The sequence below is a fragment of the Ochotona curzoniae genome, unplaced genomic scaffold (assembly GCF_017591425.1).
Source record: "Ochotona curzoniae isolate NIBS_2020 unplaced genomic scaffold, NIBS_Ocur_1.0 contig_3819, whole genome shotgun sequence".
NCBI classification, from domain to species: domain Eukaryota; kingdom Metazoa; phylum Chordata; class Mammalia; order Lagomorpha; family Ochotonidae; genus Ochotona; species Ochotona curzoniae.
In genome coordinates, this window is record NW_024466004.1 from 15,275,281 (window position 1) to 15,293,626 (window position 18,346).

General features: G+C 44.7%; 1 protein-coding gene across 5 annotated transcripts; it reads right to left on the reverse strand.

The window, feature by feature from the left end:
• Window positions 1-369: 369 nt before the first annotated feature.
• MCM3 (minichromosome maintenance complex component 3) lies at window positions 370-17,299 on the reverse strand. 5 transcript variants are annotated; one of them, XR_005884208.1, is made up of 18 exons: window positions 16,938-17,298; window positions 15,829-15,941; window positions 14,883-15,091; window positions 14,295-14,425; window positions 13,294-13,532; window positions 12,730-12,838; window positions 11,938-12,091; window positions 11,496-11,627; window positions 10,771-10,979; window positions 9,353-9,527; window positions 8,933-9,059; window positions 8,010-8,160; window positions 5,141-5,281; window positions 3,678-3,784; window positions 3,110-3,195; window positions 2,593-2,662; window positions 726-1,108; window positions 370-532 (listed from the first exon to the last, which is right to left on the reverse strand). XR_005884208.1 is itself a non-coding variant. In XM_040983528.1 (18 exons), exons 1-18 carry the CDS (start codon window positions 17,013-17,015, stop codon window positions 910-912), a joined length of 2,379 nt encoding a protein of 792 aa, XP_040839462.1. In that variant the 5' UTR covers window positions 17,016-17,298; the 3' UTR covers window positions 370-909. The 5 variants fall into 5 exon arrangements, 4 of the variants coding, with proteins under 4 accessions (XP_040839462.1, XP_040839461.1, XP_040839463.1 ...); XM_040983528.1 differs by adding an exon at window position 14,263 and having other exon boundaries at window positions 370-1,108; window positions 13,294-13,480; XM_040983527.1 differs by having other exon boundaries at window positions 370-1,108.
• Window positions 17,300-18,346: the final 1,047 nt, after the last annotated feature.

Here is an 18,346-nt window from a genome sequence, read left to right on the forward strand (position 1 = left end):
TCCTTAAGTAACCTGAAAAATTCTCCAGAAGCTGTACAATATTAGTTCTATTCAGGCTCTTCCACAAACTTCCAGGCAAACAAGCCAGTAAACCCAAAAAGCTGGCTAGTGAGGAATTCCCTAAGTGTCCAGTAAGGAGGGCTGTAGGTGGGGGAGTCTCCTTATGGGCAAGGACTCACACATTGCTGAGCTGTATTCTGGACTGACAACTGCCACTGTTACCCAGAGAAAACATTTCTGAGACACAACTCCAAGGAGATCACAGCAGACTGCTGCCACCTTGTGGCCTGTTGGCATCTAGTACTAAGTCCTGCAGGGCAAAGCTCCCAGGAAAACCGAGTGTACAAAGGAGGTACACAACATTAAGACTTTGTGTACAAAATAGACAAGTTTATTCAATGGAAAGCATTTTTAGAATAAAGGATGATTGGGACTACCACACAGAAAGCTTTCTTGACCTGTGTGACTTGCCACAGAGCTTCTCCCCCCCGCCCAACACAGAACAATCCAGACTATCCTAGACCAAAGTGCTCTGTAGGACAAAACCGAGAGGAAACAGAACAAAAACCGGAAAGGATGAACAGAAATCAGCTGCCCCCCAAAAGTCCTCATAAGTCACGTGCTAGCTACAGAAAATCATGGCCAGGCTAAGTGAGGAGCATGGCGCAGAGCTTTGCGATTAAGCTACAACAGTCCTAATCTTCCCCATGTCCGACTTTCCTTACCCCAGGTGGCTCTCATGACTCATTCCAAAACTTCCAGATTCCTGACACAATTTCATTGCCAGTGTACCTCAACTTCTGTTCAACTAAGCACTGTTATTTGGGGAACGAATGGTAGGGGGGAAGGGAAGTCAGGAAATTGGGAAAATTTTTCTCGGCACAGCCACAGTTCAGAGATGAAGCCTCCTCAGATAAGGAAGACGATGCCCTCAGACACCATGACCTGGTTGTCATCTTGCATCCTGCTCAGAGCGGACTCGATCTCTGCTGAAGAGAAGGGCTCTTCCTTGTCCTTGTTGATGGATTCTGTGAGCCGATTCATGCCTACAGACTGTGCGTGAGCTTCCCGGAACACATCCAAGAGGGCCGCCTTGAATGCCTTCAACCTGGCCAGGACAGGAAAGAGCAGACAACGATACCTCAACGATTTCAGACAAGATCTCTACTGAGGGAAATCCAAGATGTTAACACAGCAGAGGTGCCCCCCAATCCACAGACACACATACTTACACCTGCCTCAGATGATTGAGTCCTTTAAGCTCAATTCAAGGTAGGTGTTAAATCTAGCCGTTAAGAGTACCTGAGTTCAATACCCAGGTGTAGTTACTAACTTTAGCTTCTTGGCAATGCTCACCATGGAAGGCAGCAGTGATGGCTAACAAAATTAGAGGGCTCTGAGGTTGCTGGAAATTGGTATTCCTATTAGTTATGCACCTGGAAACAGACATCTTTGGGAATAGGCTAGTAATATTTGCTGAAGATTTAAATACAGGGAGTCCATTCCCAGCAACTTAGAAGGTCTACTTGCATGAGTATATTCAGTGGTAAATCTAAGAATCCCTTAATCTAAACAACAACTGCATGGAAGAATATAAATATTTATTATTAGGGAATCTGTTTAATAAATTTTACCCATTCAGACTATGGATAGCCTGCAGTCATTAAAACAAGAGTAAAATCTGTAAGAGCTACTTCAAAAAGTAAGATAAAGTTCATTGGCTGTCTTGGGAGAAATGGAGTGAGTTACAATGTTTTTTCCACATTCAATGGTTCTCAAATTTTCTTCAATTGCAGGTGTATTGAAGACGTAAAAACGAGAAAGAAAACCTTAGTTATGGAGTGTCTCGTGTCCAGGAAACAAAAAATTTACAGATAAACACTACTGCTAAACATCTCAAAACAATAGTCACAATTTAGTAAGAAGAGACATATGTATCCCACTGAGTCACGGTAGTCAAAAATACTTAAACTAACTTAAACTCCTTAAACTAAGCCTTTCTTTGACCCCACAAGGATGTAACTCAAGTTCTTATATATAAAATAAAGCAAATAGAAAAATGTAGATAATTGGAGACTCTGGACATTCACAGGAGCTTTTATATTACTTTTAAAATGTTTCTGTAAGTTTGAAACTGCAATTAGAATATAAAATATTTGGGGCCCAGCATGATAACCTAGTGGCTAAATTCTCGTCTTGCAATGCACCAGGATCCCACTGGGGTGCAGGTTCGAGTCCACATCTCATCCAGCTCCCAGCTTGTGGCTTGAGAAAGAGGCAGAGGATGGCCTGAAGCCTTGGGACCCTGCACCCCCCACATGGGAGATCTGAAAGAAGCTCCTGGCTCCTTGCTTTGGATTGGTTCAGCTCTGGCTATTACTGTAGCCACTTTGGAAGTGAATCAGCAAGATCGAAGATATTCCTGTTTTTCCTCTCTGTAAATCTGCCCTTCTAATAAAAGTTAGAAAAAAGAATACCCTTAAATTCTTAAATCTCTAACTATGAACTCTGCTAAGAGCCAGCTTGTTGTATGCCTTCTCTGCAAAGCCATGTCCCTGTAGTAGGAAATTCACCAAGTGACTTTCTACTCACCTGGACTCACTCAACTCCAGCTTCTGGGACTCCTTGGTCTCCTGAGAGTCTGCCGTCTTCGGAGTGTGCACTTCAGAGGATGGAGGGACGCAGAGATGGGCAAGACAGCAAGGTGAAGCCATTTCCACATCTGACAAGTTACCCCATCTACTCCCCACTCTGAGAGCCTCCAGAACACTCCTGTTTCCCATGATTCTTATGGGGCTAGGCAGAACAACTAAAATCAAGAAGAATGCCTACTGCCCAATGAAGAAATTGGGTCAGGCAGAACACAAATCATGTAGGATATTTGTGCCACACTTGGCAGCCAAGCATGGCTCAAATGGGAAACACACAGCTGAGCCAAACCTAATTTCCAAAGTTGTCCTGAGATTCTGTTGTGATAAACCTCATGGACCCAGGGCTCCAAACAAGCAGCCAAACAGAAACCCGTAAGACAAGTTCAGAGCAGAGCATAGGGCAACTACGGTCACTGGTTAAAAAAGCAGCCCCTGATCAGCACAGGGCGCTCGGTCACCTTGAGGCATTTCCTCCTCTGCATCACTGAAGTCATAGGGGTCATACGATTCGCCATCCTTGGCATCCGCTGGGCGAGTCTTCCTCCTGAAATACCCAGAGCAGGTGAGAGAGACAAAAGCTTTGGGGAGCCCATCCTGAGCCTCTGACCATGGAGTCAAAGGAAGCACAGTCACCAATCACTGAACCCAAACCACGCGCCCAGGCCTGCACAACTGCTGCCGCGTCTCGGGCCCTGCGACCTAGTGCTCTTTTCCCATGGCACCCATTCTTACAAATTCAACCTCAGGCACTGGCCGAACAAGGAACTCAGGAATTTTAAATAAATATTCAAAATCCTCAGTGAGTGACTACTATTTAACATGTCCTTAGCAGCAAGGCGAGCAAAAGGACCACACTGAACACAACACAGTATTTTTCTCTCTTTTCTCAGGTGCGTACCTTGATCTTTAAACCCCACATGGCCAAGAACCCTTTTCCTGAAGATCCCACTGTATAAGCAGGGCTCCATCCACCCTCCACACTTCCCAGGCCTGACCCCACTCAAACGCTGTTCTATCCCAGCTCACCTCTTCCTCTTTTGTTCTTGGTCTTCCTGGCTTTTCTCCCCTTCTTCTTCTTCTGACTCTGATTCATCCTCACTTCGCTTCTTACGCTTCTTCTCCTTCTCCAGAACCTAAGACCAAGGCAAGTATGGTTAAGCTGGAGGGGTCACTGATGCTAGGAAATTGGAGACAGTACCCTTAAAAGTCCCTTCTCTGCCACCGGCAGATGACTCTACTTTTCTAATGACATACATGGCCTCTCTTGTCCCCAGGTACCAGGACCAGGGACACAGAGGTCATTACCTGATTTTTAAATGCTGGGAGATCTGTCACATAGTAGGTGCTCAAAAAGGAAGGGAAGAGTGTCCAGCTTATGATGGGTAAGCAGGAAACAAGTCATTTCTTTACAAGTAAGGTTTTAATTAAAAAATAAGACAACCGCAAGCCCTGCTAAAAGAAAAGGCTCAGAAAAGCAATTTAAACTCGCCACTAACTCACCCAGGACTATGTCACCAGAAATGGAAAGGGGAGGGGAAGGCAACGACAGGGAAGGAGGCAAAGCTTGAAGTCTTGGTATTTAAAATGACAGAGATACGACTTTAACATGGAAATATGGAAACAAGATGAGAGGCAAGTTTGACAGTTCAGTTCTTGACATGAGGTGCCAATGGGACATCTGACAACACTGCCAAGAGGAAAAGGTAGAGAAGAGGAGAAGCATACCAGTGCAAATCCCGGAGAAACACCTGCTTGTTTTTAAGACATAGGAAGTTATTTTGAGGTATATGGAATCTGGTTGAATATAAACCAAAAATTGAAACGTCTATGAAAAGTCACAGGATGTAGTTAAGAACCCGCATTTTCCTATTAACATACTGTTAATCAATACCAGGTCAATTAATGCCATAAGATTGTAAATGGTTGTTGTTATGTCGGGGCTTTTAATTGATTGGGATGATACTATGCTGGCTTTATCTTCAGACCAGAGATGGTCTCACCAAGAAATCGTTGAACCCACTAGGATAATAAGACGCTGGACTTTATGCTTGGTAAATACTTCCAATGAAAGAACCTCAACTGAATTTGAACTGTGGTAATGCAGCAAGGTGGAGAAATCCACCATGGGGAGAGGGTTCGGAGAGGGGTGGGGGGAATCCCAGTGCCCATAACACTGTGTCACATAATGCAATGTAATTAATAAAACAAAAAAAAGACATAGGAAGTTGTAGGCGAAAGCAGTGGTCTGAATGAGTAGTACTTTCATTAAGCCATAATTCCCACAAGTCCTGGCATTAAAGCTTTGCGTCTGATTCGCAGGAACAGCCAGGGGTGGGAACCACTGTGTTCCATAGGGGAGAGCGAGGCTGACACATGCTGCCTTCTGTTCAAGAGCCAAGTGCAGCTGTCAGTCCCAGGACGACTCTTGAACCCATTCACCTGTGATTTCGTCAGAAGAGCTTTCCATGCTCAAATATCAGAATCCTCACCTTCTTGAAGTAAGCGTACTGGACCAATTCCACAGCTTCCTCTGCATCCTGTAGGTCCACAGTCTTGCTCATGCGGGCCTTGGCATGGGCAGTGGCCAATCGAATCAGAGTTTCCAATGTTCGGGCTGTTACTGGAGATGTCTAGGGAGGAAGGAAGACAGGGTTATCTATCTGGCATCTGTTTGCTATCATTCCTATTGTGCAAAAATTACATAAAGACACCACCAGTGGTAGGTGGTGTCCAATATCAGACTGCCTGACTGGGTTTGACTGCTAGCTCTGCTGCTTGATTCCAGCTGCCCACGAACGCACACCCCGGGAGGCAGCTGCGATGACTCAGGCAGTTAGGTTCCTGTTCCATGTGTAAGACGCAGATTCAGTTTCTGGGACTTCCCTACTCTCCTCACAACTGTGCGCATTTGGGATTGAACTAATGAGGATAGCTCCTTCTGTCTCTCTCAAATAAATATTTTAAACTCCAAGAAACTCAACGAATTCAGAGCTCTGTATTCTTTCCAGAAGCAAAAGCACATTCAGGAAGATATCAAAACATCAGGTGCTGAGGGAGAGAAGAACACGAAAGCTGTCAATGTATCTGAACAGCTGTAGAAGTACAAAACTGAAAGGAGAAAAGCAATCATTTATCGCAGGCCCACGATGTATCAATTCATTGTTATTTAATCTTAACAGTCTGCAAAATTCAATAGATAAAGGCAATGGGACCCAGAGCTTTTCAGAACTTGTTCAAGGTCAAAAGAAGGGCACAGAAGAGGTCATTTGAGGAAACATCTTTAAATTGAGTAGTTTGGGCCCAGCACGGTAGCCCAGAGGCTAAAGTCCTTGCCTTGCACATGCCAGGATTCCCTATGGACACCAGTTCTAATTCTGGCAGCCCTGTTTCCCATCCAGCTCCCTGCTTGTAGCCTGGGCCTTGGGACACTGCACCCACATGGGAGACCCAAATGAGGCTCCAGGCTCCTGGCTTTGGATGGGCACAGTTCCAGCCATTGCAGCTGCTTCGGGAGTGGAATCCTTAGATGGAAGATCTTCCTCCTCTCTGTATTATCTGACTTTCCAATAAAAATGAAATAAATCTTTAAAAGAAAATTGGGTAGTTCAAGACCAGAACTCTGACACAGGCCTAATGTTATCACACCTCCCTCCTGCCTCTTCCTACGATCCTTCAGTGATCTGCTCTGGGCATGTCTACTTCGATATTTCTTAGCTTTCCATTTATATCAACAAAGATGGTCAGAAATGAAACCTTTGCATTTAAAGACATATATTCACTGAATGTTTTTGTCACAAGCATTATGAGAGTTTGGAGATTACATCCTCCATTACAAGGTCCAACACACGCTGCTGAGTCCTAGCCTGTGTTAGCAGAACCATAGAATCTAAATGGAGGCATTTGCCAACCCCGGTGAGACAAGTAAAATACATAACGTGCTGAATTCTAGGTTTGGAAAGGCTTCTGACACATAGCATACAGGAACAACTAGTCAAAATATAAAGTAAACTGTTTAATAAGACTGTGACAAGTGACACGCAACCTCTAGAAAACAAAATAAGACCCAAGAGTAAATGTCATGAGGGAATAGGTTAAACTGAATAAACAGGACACTCTGAGTTTCAGTGAGGAGCCTGGTGCAGTCACCTAGTGCCTAAAGTCCTCCCTTGCATGTGCTGGGATCCCATATGGGCACTGGCTTATGTCCTGGCTGCTCCACTTCCCTTCCAGGTCCCTGCTTGCGGCCTGGGAAAGCAGAAGAGGATGGTTCAGGTCCTTGGGACCCTGTACCCATGTGGGAGACCCAGAAGAAGACCCTGGCTTCAGCCTTCAGATCAGCTCAGATCTGGTCATTTCAGTCACTTGGGGAGTAAGCCAGCAGATGGAATATATGTCTCTCCTATCTGTAAATCTGACGTTCCAATTAACAAAATAAATTAAAAACAAACAAACAAACAAAAACATTTCAGTGCAGCAATGGTTGTATCTAAATACCAGAGATTATGTTAGTCACACATAAGCAGGGCTTTGAACTCTGATCTTTCTGCTGTGATAACCTGAATACCACCAATCCCAGAAGATTTAGTTAGGTCAATTCAAAAGCAGCTGTAATAAGTTACTAGAAATCACTCTGGACAACTACCATGCTTGCTCAACTCCTAATTACTTGTTCAAGTCCCATCCAAGCTTCACACTCTGCAAGTTCTTTCCTCACACCCACCGACATCCTTTCCAGGAAGTCTAAAAAAAACTGTTAGGACCCAGTCTTTTACTTATCTTGCACGTCCACAATGAGATATACATTTGTACATATGTTCTTTTTAAAATCATCCTATTTTTTAAAAAGTGAACTTATTTGAAAAGCAAAGTGAGAGATGGAGAGGGGAAAAAACAGGTATCTCCCTTCTGTTGGTTCACTCCCCAGATGCTTGCAACAGCCAGGGCTGAGCCAGGCTGAAGCCAGGAGCTCCAGAATGCCTCCCACATTGTGGAGCAGAAATCTAGGTACCTGGACCACGTCCACTGCCTCCCAGGTACACTAGCCAAAAGCTAGATTAGGAGTGTGCAGTAGCAAGGATATAAACCAGGCCCTCCACCCAACGGGATGCAGTCATCACAGAATCCTAACCTGCTCCACCAAATCACTTGCTCCGCTAACCACCCATCTTTCCCTCTCAAAGGGCATTATTTTTCACACGGCATGTAAGAATAAATACTAGATCAGTTACCACTAGGTCAGTCACAGTATGTTTGCTGAATGAATCACAGCTTCTGGGGGACAAATATTTACATTTTAATAAGGCGGAGTGTGATCTCCGAGGCTTTTCCTTCTCCCCATACCCATCACAGGACACTCACCCTGGCTGTGTCTGAGCTCATGCTGTCCTGGCTACGCAGGCGTGAGTACTCCTCGGCAATGTAGGCAGCCGATTCCTGCGTCAGGACAGGCTTGATGATCTTGGCCACATGGATGTACTTCCTCATGAATGCTGCACTCACCATCTTCTCCCTGGAACACCATACAATGAATTCCACTTCCCTGCCACAACTTTCCACCTGTCAGCAGAGTGGCTTCTGTCTCCTCAGAAGTAGTCAAGGTCAAATGGCAAAGCCCAGACTCCATTATCATAACACCCACTTATCTGGATCATACAGAAGGCCTTTTCACTAATATTGAACTATTTTTAACTATCTATGAGACAGGAGTCTAGGTGGGAATTGTAGACAATATTTCTTCTATCAAATAGAAAAATTATGGCTCAAAGCTAATGTAAATTACAATTCAGTTTTGACTCCAAATTCCGTGTGCTTAAACCAACAGCTTTGAATATTCATATTACATCATAGCCAAAAGCAGCAGCGCAGCATCCCACATTTCATGCTTCCAGCCACCTAAACACAGAGACTTTCAAATTTACTTGCCAAATGTCTAGTGCTTGCTATCTAGTGATCCTTTACCATACGTTCACCACAAATGACTGCTTTGGTGTAGGAGGAAGACACCACACGCCTACCATTTTAATTGGGCATGTTGTCAAAACCTATTTTTGGGAAAATACCTGAACCTGGGCTGAACCATCCTCAAGCAATTACAGCTGGCCGGCATAGACTCTCCATCTGGAGACACAGATGTGAAAAAAATGTGCCCCCATGGCTATGAGTGCAAGCATGGCCCTGGCCTGGGCTCATCATGCCCTTACGAAGCTCAGTCACACGTGTTCTCACACAACGCAACAGCAAACGTCATGTTCCCTCAGGGTTAAGGCATAAGGAATGCTCACTTTTTCTTCTTGGTTCCATGCAGGAGATTGTCGTGCTTCTCATAAATCTGAGTGTCCTGCTGGTCCTCCTGATTGAAATCTGGATCATCTGTGGCCAGGATATCCACAGCACTACCTAGGGGCATAGCTGGGAAAGCCAAGTTGGGACAAAAGAGAGTAGGAGTTTAACTGAGGGGAAACTGCTTTTCCTATAGCAACACAGAGGCAGGATACTAAGACTCAAAAGGCAGGGACTCAGACACACGGAACACACGAAAAAAGGAGATTACAACTACCTGGCGCACAGACATACTTCACAGCAAGCAGGGAGGTGGCTGGGTAGGCCAGCAGCAATTCAGACACTGACATACCCACTACCACCTGGCCTAAACCTACAACAGCAATGTCTGCTGGGATCCCTTCCTCTTCCCATGGCCTCACCATCGCCATCCTGCTCCCCGGGGGCTCGGTAACGGTGCATCCGAAGGACATGGTCTGAGATCTCCCGATCCTGCTCAGGATCCATCTGGTCCAGCATGATGAACAGTAAGTCAAATCGGGACAGCAGCGAGTCCTGCAGCCCAATGTTCTCCATGGGTGTCTTATATTGATCATACTGGGGAACACAGTAAAAAAAAGAAGTATAAACGTAAGTAGGAAGAAAAGACAAAGCCAGATCAAATCTGGAGGCAGGAATGGAAAGCTAAACCTTAAAAAAGAATAAATAGGTAAGAAGCTATGAAAAAGTATAGCATTTAAAACTAACAGCAAGTAAAAGAGCACTACCAGGACACCCACGTCCCACATCAAGACGCCCACGATCAAGTCCTGCCTCCTCTTCCAATCCATTTCTGGTAATGAGCACTCAGAGAAGGCAGAAAATGGCCCAAGCACTTGCCATCCCACCACCCACACAGCAGATCCAGATGGAGTTCCTGGCTCCTGGCTTCAGCCTGGCCCAGCACCAGCTGTTTTGAACATTTGGTGAGCAAATGGATCAAATTTTTCCTCTCTATTACCCTATCCTTCAAATAAATAAAAATAAACTTTGCAAAAAGACCAAAGAAATGACAACTTATAACAAGGACACAGTATATTTGCTGGCACAGACTAAATTCTTTTTCTTGAAATGCTGCATACTGGCAATAATTACTTTGGTAAAGAGGGCAAGAGACAGAAAGAAGGAAAGAAAAAAAGAGACAGAAAGAAGAATTTTAAGATTTGCTTTTTATTGAAAAGGTAGATTTACAGAAAGAAGAGACTGACAGGAAGATCTTCCAGCAACTGGTTCACTCCCCTAATGGCCTTAAAAGCTGAAGCTGAGTCAATCAGAAGCCAGAAACTTTTGCATCTCTCCCGTGGGTGCAGAGTCCCAAGGTTTTGGGCCACACTCTACTACTTTCCCAGGCCAAAAGCAGGGAGCTGTAAGGGAAGTGGAACAGCCTGGACACAAATAAGCACCCATACGGATTAGCCACCTGAACCATTGTGATGGTCCCAGGAGGAATTCAATGGAAATCTATTTAGAAATTGCCCTACTGTGAGCACATAGCATTGTTTTAATGACCACTCACCCAGGTTACTTTAATTGTGAAATTGCAAATATGTTTTGTTCTCTTTGTACTTTCTTGAGTTTATTTTTAAATAGATAATTTTCCAGGAGATTTAGCTGGATAGAAATACGTTAAAGAAACTACTGCTCTAAACCAAGGACAATGACAAGACAAGGAGCCTATTATAGAAGCTACTTTAATCTGGTCTATTATTTCACTCAGCTGGCTACCTAGAACAAGCTCTCCAGGCCCAGTTCCTCACCAAAATCTCTCAAGATGATGGTCAAGAAAGCCAGTTCCACTCACCCTGCCATAGACAGGATTGGCAGCTGCCAAGACACTGCAGCGAGCATTCAGCCGTGCATGGATGCCGGCCTTGGCGATGGTCACCCGACCCTGCTCCATCACTTCGTGGATAGCTGTGCGATCCATGTCAGACATCTTGTCAAATTCGTCAATGCAGACCACACCTCGGTCAGCCAGGACCATAGCTCCCGCTTCCAGACGCCGCTCCCCTGGAAGCAGTTGGGAAAATCAGGGATTATGGTCTCAGAGAGGATGGAAACAAAGGATGTCAGTCCCCTCCCAAGGCACTTCTCAAAGCAGCATAACGGAATGTAGTGCATAAGTATCAGCCTTGCCACTCAGAGCAAACACTGTGTCAGTCACCTTCGCAACTTAAATCTAAACAACACTTCTATTCTACTTTGATCCTGAAGAAGTATCTCCTAAACTTCTTCTATAGACTCTCCACACCACCCTCAACTACATACTACTCTCCTTTCACTGCTCTTCAGACCTCCTCCCCTAGTTCACTAAGCAGCACAATCTGCATTTTACTCCAATTTGCTCAGCTCTTTCAAATCACCTTAGAAACATTCTTCTCCACAGAAGACCGCATTCAAGTCTCCTACCATCTGATCCCAACAACCCTCCAAACTGATTCTTCCCAAAGCCAACCAGTGCCTAAGCAAGCTCAGGGATCTCTGCTTATGTCACTGCAAGGACTCTAAAGATCTTTATGCCCTTACCTGTTTCCTGGTCTGTGGTGACAGCAGCTGTGAGACCCACTCCTGAGGAGCCCCGGCCAGTGGTGGGAATAGCCCGAGGAGCAGTGCAAAGGACATAGCGCAGCAGCTGAGACTTGGCAACCGATGGGTCCCCTGAGGGATGGGACAGCGGTTACTAGAGGAAATCCCCAAGCGAGAGCTGTGTTTCCACCAGCTCTTGGCACAGCGCAGATAGTGAACAGTTGTTAGTACTGTTCCCTTCATTCTTTCTTTAAACATTCATGGAAGAATATGCTTTAAACATCATAAATTGGGAAATTCAGGGAAGATTTCAAAAGAATTTAGCCCTTTGATGGGACTATAATGTGCAGTACACAATATACAACCTTCCACGTTCTAGCACCACACAGCTACACTCCAAAGGTTAAAAGCCATAGTCTGAAGCAATTCTCTGACACCATACCTATTAAGAGGATATTGATGTCCCCACGGATGTGGCTGCCATTTTCCAGGTCTCGTTCCACTCCTCCCAAGAGCAGACAAAGGATTGCCTTCTTGACATAATCATGCCCATGGATACTTGGGGCCAGTGATCTGGCCAGCTGGTCAAACATATCCTGAAATAACCAATGCATGAAAAGTCCATTGAGATACAATGGGATTTTGCAGGATTTTGAAAACTCTATATTTTGGCCTGAAGAATAACATTTGAAAAATATATAAACACAAAAATTTCATCTTTAGTGAAAAAAAATTATCTGCAGGTTCAAATTATCTCAGGTTTAGTAAGAATGTGCATTATGCTTGAGCAGTAACATGCACCACATTCAATTTATTCAATTCTAAATGTGGGCATTTTGCCTTTAAAAAGAAAAAAAGAACAAGTTAGATGACTTAAAAAAAGAAGATATATGTACACACACACACACACACAGAACATTTTAAATATAAATAATGTCTCACTCATGTCTTCAATAATAAAAAAACTCCCGGGTGTACTAATATTCTAACTCCATTCCTAACATTTGTACTAGGTTCACCTAGCAGCCTACAAGGCAGCACTACAGAAACAGTAAAGAATAAATGGCAAAAACATCGTTTCATTTAGTTATTGACATAACACTAGAAGCAGCCAGCATCAAAGAAAAACAGCTTGTATCTTCCCCCTTATCAAATGCAAAGATAATAAAGCACCCAAACAAAACTCTTCTAAACCCATTCCCATCCTCAGATCCCTGGAACTTGATGCCCAGACCTTGGAACGGGTTTTACTGAACTTCTTGATCTTGGCTATATCTTCAGCAGAGAATGAAGGCTGAATGTCCTTGCTCATTTGCTTCACATTGCAGGCAATCAGGACAGTCCTGAGACAAAGAGAAGAGACAGTCTGCTATGTAACTCCTACCATTAGAAGCTAGTATGTCTAGCAGCAGCAAGCCTTTTTTAGGCCACTGAACTAGACCGGCCAATTGGTGGATGGAGAAAATACTGCAATGGTAACAACTGACTCTATATCAATGAGACAAATATGCAAAATGTGTCCCACCTCTGGAACTTGATTATCTTGTACTGAGCTAGTGCTGCAGACAGAAGTGTGTGTAGGAAAGAGGAGACTCCCAACTAAGCCAAGAGGGTATAATAGTATCAGCAGTACCTCCCCCTTTGGTATAACAAGCAACCATTGCTTTATCTGATGGAAATTAGGTGTCAGACGTATCCTACTTCCAGTGACAGATACAACCGGCTGGCACATGGCCAACTGGACAAAGCATCTTCCCAGGATGGCAGCAATTTAAATACTTCAAAACAGACCCTTTACCTGAAGGTTCCTGAGGTGTAGCCACCCTTCTTTCCAGGAAGGCAGCGGTAAGTCCCAACCACCTGGATTCTATCCCCAGGCTTTACTTTGTCCACCAGATCATCATCCAGAATGACATCCACAGAGCGGGGCAGCTGGCCGGCGGGGGCCTTCTCTGGCATCTCCTGGATAGTGATGGTCTGATGGTCTTTATACACGGAAAGGCCATATTCTGTCTCAAGGGGATTGTTTTCTTCATCCTGGAAACAGAAACACAGAAGAGGTATCTCAGCCCAGTCTGAAAATCACACTCTTCACTCACAGAAAACAAAGTATTTGGAAATGACTCCGTGAGACCTAAGTATCCTGAAACAAGCAAGCAAAATAGCTAAGCAATATTTTCTCCAAGTTTTTTCCACCACAAGATCTGCTGTAACAACAAACTATCTAATGCCAAGATGCTCATTCTGTTTATGTGTTTGCTTTCTCTACCAGCCAGTAAGATGGAAGACAAAAATTAGATCTTGTGTCCTCCAAATTATCCAACAATGCTTCAGACACAGACACTTTTAATTGAAAATTGGTTGAAGGTATAATCTTTGATAGAAGGAGTTCAGACATCAACCAATCAATGTTAATCATCTTTGCCTCAAAGGCCTCGCACTTAGTTCAATCTGAACACTAGAAATAAAGAAGGCTCTTTCCGGTGCCAGTGCTCTCTGAAACCCACAGTGAAATATCTGCAATAATTACATTATAGTCAGAATATGTTTCTTCCACTTTATATTTAAAAGCAAATCACAAAATTATGATTGTAACTTTGCCAAAAGAGCTACATATGATTTCTTTTCTTCTTTTAATCCTTCCAAATGTTTTTACTTATTCTTTTAAAAAGGGTTAACTGTTGTAATCTGCCATCTCCTGCAACAACAGCCCATACGGGTATTATAAAATTAGTTGTCTTAAAATAGATTATCTTTGACTCCAAACCCTAAGAGACAAGATTAGTTCAAGGCCCTCACCTTGGTGGGATAGGCAGAGCTTGACGGAAAGGCCACCAGGGTGGTAAGATCAGAATAACGTCGTTCTATGGTCTTCTTGGTGGCAGGACAGTAATGGACACTGCGGACAACTTTAGGGCGAACAAGAGAGCCTAGGAATGGAAATCGTATTTATAAAATCAGCCTACTAGACAGTAACAGAGGTAAGATCTAAGCACGCATGTGTATGATGATTCCAAATACTATGTTCTTTCAAACTATTTTAGTACTACTTTTTCTTATTCATTGTTAAATGTTTTTGTACAGATCATTACCGTATCCATGTCAAATTGTCAATACTGCTCTCAACTAGAAAACAGCAGGCATTCAATATTGGAGTAAGGAGACTGTCAGGAGCCATGACTCCTGGAAGGCTCAGAATTCCTCATTCTGCTACAAGTGGTCACTCATGGTCCCCAAGTCACTGTGCATGCTCAGAACTCCTCTTAACTTCTGTCATGTCGCTTTAGCGCTGCACCCTTCTGGAGACACAGGCTCCCTTTTCTACCTTCCCAACTTCCTGAAGCCCAACCCTGCTTCATTTCCTTCATGCCCCTCTCCCCAACTCACATTTCGTGACAATGCCCTCCACACAGACTATACAGCTGAGGAAGCAGGAGGTCAGAGTCCGCGGAGAGACGTGCTTGGAGCCAAAGCTGCCCTCCAACCCTATGTAGAACTCTTCATACTGCTTGGCATAAGTAGCATCAATGGAGGCCACAAAATCCTTTAAGGCCCGCTGGAAGGCAAGCAGCTCCTCAAAGGCGTTGTTCAGGAGGCTGCATGTGGGCAAGAGAAAGAGTAATTAGCAGAAACAGAAGAATTCAAATTGAGCATCCAAATAGAAGTAGACATGCTTAGATCATGAAAGTCAAGGAGAGAAAAATACAGTTCCTACTTTTCTCCTGCTATCCTGTAAGACTCAGTAAAATATATCAGAACTAAGAACCAATGTGAACTTTCCTTGGCACAGAAATAAAAGCAATATTCAGGAGCCAGTGCCGTGGCATAGCACGCGGAGGCTTGTCTTGCTGCACCAGTGTCTCATATGGGCACTGGTTCAAGTTCTGGTTGCTCCACTTCTGATTCAGCTCCCTGCTTTCACCTGGGAAAGCAGCGGGGGATATTCCAAGAACCTGAACCCCCACACCCACATGAGAGGCGTGGGGGAAGCTCCTGGCTCCTGACAGGCCAGTGCTGGCTATTGGCAGACACTTAGAGAGGAAACCAGTAAAGGGAAGATATCCGTCTTTGTCTTTTCTCCTCTCCCTGTAACTCAGCTTTTCAAATAAAAATACATCTTAAAATATAAAATATATATACTTAGTTAAACAGTGGAAGAAAGGACAGCTGAAAAGAAGAAAGCATCCACCCCCTCCTTTTGGAAGAGGGAAAACCCTTAGGTGCAAGTGAGGCAACACGGCATTCCAGGTCACTGCTGTTCCCTCCGGGCCCTCTCCTGGGAAGCCCTTCTCACTCAGGGCGAGGACACACCCTTAGGAACTCTGCCACTCACCGGTTAGCCCTCTTCTCATTCTTTCTGCGCAGGTCGTTCACGTTCACGATCAGTCGGTATTGGTTGTCACTGATCAGCTCCCGAACTTTGCTCTGATAAATTCCCTGGTCTTCCTGTAAAACAACCACCCGTATTAGAGCAGCCACACATCCAAAATCAAGATGCTTCTAAACAGAAGTAGCTGTCAGACGGCAAGACAGTTTGTCTACCCCGGGCAGAGCTGAATGTGAGCACCCATCCATTTCCCAGTCATTCCCCAGCACCAAACTGGCCCTTCCTGAGAGGGAGCTGTGCTCAGGAATTCCTCAATGTTCCTGCTGATACAACCATAATCATCAGCTAGCCTTTCTGATGACAACTCTCCACTTCCAGTCTGTTAGTAAAATGAGCTCCTCCGACCAACACGGTGAGTAAAAAGCTTGCTAAAATTTAAAGGGAAAGCCCAGAGATGGATAGGCTCATTTGCTTGACAGCAGAAAACATTTCGCTATGTCTGTCAAACATGTTGGTCACTTTCACCTGATAAATAAATGCCAATGAACAGACTAGCGCTTACATTAGCACAGGTTTTTATTTTAAAATTATGTACAGATTTAAAGAATTTTATCCTCGGATCATGCGTGTTCTAAAAAGGAATCTTAAAGAGTTCGATATATTTTTCCACCATCAACCCTTCAGGAAGTTGATTTTGTGGCTTTTGATCTTGAACTGCGCATAACCCCCCCTCCTTACTAGCAGTCACAAGGTGCTCCAAGAATGCCGTACCACCCTCCCTATTTCAGTCCCTCCCCTAAGGTCCCCACAGGTGCAGAGCATGCCGGGCGTGCAGCCCACACTAGCTGTGCCATTTTGCCGGTACTTAAAGGAGACTCGCCACGCATCGCGCGCCCCGGCCCGCACCGGTACCTAATAGAAAAGAAACTGACCGGGTCCCTCTGAAAAGTCACCTACGGGTCGCCAACTAGAGATCTCTCCACCGCAGGAGAGGCTACTCGAGCCGGGTGCGGACTCCGGGGCCCGATTGCCCGGGGATCGCCTGCGGGTCCATTGGGCAGGGACTCCGCTCCCGGCTGCGAGCGCCAGCGGCCGCGTCCCGCTGCCCCTCTCACCTCGTCGTCCAGGAAGTCCAGGTAATCTCGCTGGGCCTCCCGCAGCTCCACATCGTCCAGCACCACAGTGCCCGCCATGCCCGCGGCCTCGGAACTGCAGCAAAATCGCCTCCTCTAAAGCCGCGCGGACGCTCCCAGGGTGACTCCGCCCCGGCGCGAAAACTTCCCAACTTTTCCCGCCACCAAAGTGTAGCTCGAGGAAGAGGCGGGGCCTCGGAGGTTGACAAGCGTTTTGGTTGGCTGAATCCTCTGACGCTACGCTTGCGAGTGCCCAATCGAGAGCGCCTTCTTCTTAGGGTTTTCCTCCCGAGACCTTGCAGTGGCGGGAAAAGTGCCTTCCGGGGTCCTGTGTTTTTTTCCCCACTCAGCTCCGCCCCTGATGACGAAGAAGCCCAGATATTGGCCAGTCGGCCGGAAAAGAGGACCAGAAAAAGGTCGTAAAGCGCTGCGTTCTGGGAGTTGTAGTCCTTTCTCGGATGTTTTGCAGCGTGTTTTTATTTATTTATTTTTTTTTCCTTAGCTGTAGTTCCTGACCTGGAGCAGCGTGACCAAACATAGGCTGGCCTGTTGGACTTTCCTTGAAAGTGGACTGAACATTTTAGAATGGGAATTTGTAACGCAGAAAGAGGAAAACATAAGACCAATAATCTTTAAAATGCACCTGAATCAGAGCTGCCCCTCAGTCGAATCTAGAAGGGAAAACGTGGATTTTGAGACCCTGTAACATGGAGTATAGGATCGTGGCATCTCAGAGGAAGTTATATAGTTAGAACTCATTTGCTGTCTGAATAGCTGGCATGACGTACCTCATAAAATTATTCTGAGGATGAAGTGACAGAAGCGTTTTCGGTACGTACCGTAGCCGCTCTAGAAACAACTTAATATGTTACTGTGCAAAAGTCTGGACGTAGTTAACTGCTCTATCTTATTTGAAGACGAGTAAGAAATTAAAGACTTCTTCATCTTGTGAAAAGTTCACAGGAGCCCTTCAGCAATTCAGTTTGCAGAAACATAAATGCAAGGTGAGAGTATTTAATGCCATTATCTATTACATATCGGTCAATGATTAACACATAGCAAATATGAAACTATAATGAATAAAATACCAGTTATATGTCCAAGGTTTGGGTTTGTTTTAGTCTTTTCCTGATTTTCTGATTATGTGTTTTAATCTTTTTTTGAAGTATAACTTATTTAGTAAATTTAATTCATAAATGCGCAAGTCAATAAATTTTTTTCAAAGATCTTTATTTTTATTGAAAAGTAAAATCCTCAGAGAGAAGGAAAGAAAGATTCTCTACCCTCTGGTTCACTTCCCCAAGTGGGCACAACGGCTGCAGTTGCAGCAATACAAAGCCAGGAACCAGGAGCCTCTTCGGGATCTCCCACGTGCATGCAGGGTCCCAAGG